The sequence below is a fragment of the Egretta garzetta genome, unplaced genomic scaffold, assembly GCF_000687185.1.
Source record: "Egretta garzetta isolate BGI_Z169 unplaced genomic scaffold, ASM68718v1 scaffold957, whole genome shotgun sequence".
NCBI lineage: Eukaryota > Metazoa > Chordata > Aves > Pelecaniformes > Ardeidae > Egretta > Egretta garzetta.
The window spans coordinates 76,346-76,963 of NW_009260360.1; the positions used below are offsets into that span (position 1 = coordinate 76,346).

General features: G+C 70.6%; 2 protein-coding genes across 2 annotated transcripts in view; both read right to left on the reverse strand.

Annotated features, from left to right (window-relative positions):
- The window catches only part of LOXL3 (lysyl oxidase like 3), a 23,002-nt gene extending 22,478 nt beyond the window's left edge, over positions 1-524 (reverse strand). The window contains exon 1 of the mRNA XM_035898464.1: positions 431-524. Coding sequence (XP_035754357.1) covers positions 431-524 — 94 coding nt within the window. The remainder of the gene's footprint in view (positions 1-430) is intronic.
- A 22-nt stretch (positions 525-546) lies between these two features.
- Positions 547-618, reverse strand: part of LOC104130005 (protein O-GlcNAcase-like) — a 21,036-nt gene continuing 20,964 nt past the window's right edge. The window contains exon 16 of the mRNA XM_035898465.1: positions 547-618. This exon is cut by the window's right edge and continues 3 nt beyond it. Within this exon, the coding sequence (XP_035754358.1) occupies positions 547-618 (72 nt within the window).

Sequence of the window (618 nt, forward strand, 5' to 3'; positions counted from 1 at the left end):
CTGCCTCACCGTGTCCCACACAGGCAGGCAGGTCCTTGGTGCCGAGAGCCAGCCCCGGCACCAGCTGCCCAGCCTGGGGCCAGGGGAGGGCTGGGGGGAGCTGGACAGCCCAGCCTGCGGGACAGGGACACCCCCTCAGCGCCAAGCACTGTGCCGTGCTCCCAGACCCACCACCCTCAATACGGCCCACGTGGCTCCCACCAGGCCCGGTGCTCTGCGGACGGCCTGGGGACATTGCTGGCTCCCCCGCAAAGAGGGAGGGTGCTCAGCAAGCAGGAACAGCCGGGGAAGAAGTGGAGGGGCCCTGAAGCCCCAGCCCCCTGAGATGGCAGGAGCACCCCTCTGCCGCCCAAGGACCCTCACAGCAGTCCCCTGCATACCTCCCTGTGACAGCCTGCTCGCCCCCGGGCCATGCCCCCATCACGTGTACCTGCCCTGCTGAAGGTGCCTCTCTGCTCCTGCTCCCTCAGGCCGATGCTGAGTGCGACAGGGGGTCCGCCTGTCCTGCGGCGCTGCCTCCCCATGCCCGCACCCAGCGCGGCGTTCTCAGAGGAGACGTCCCAGGAGCTGAGCGCCGGCGGAGCTGCCCCAGGCCACCGGCAGGGCGACAAAGCCCAG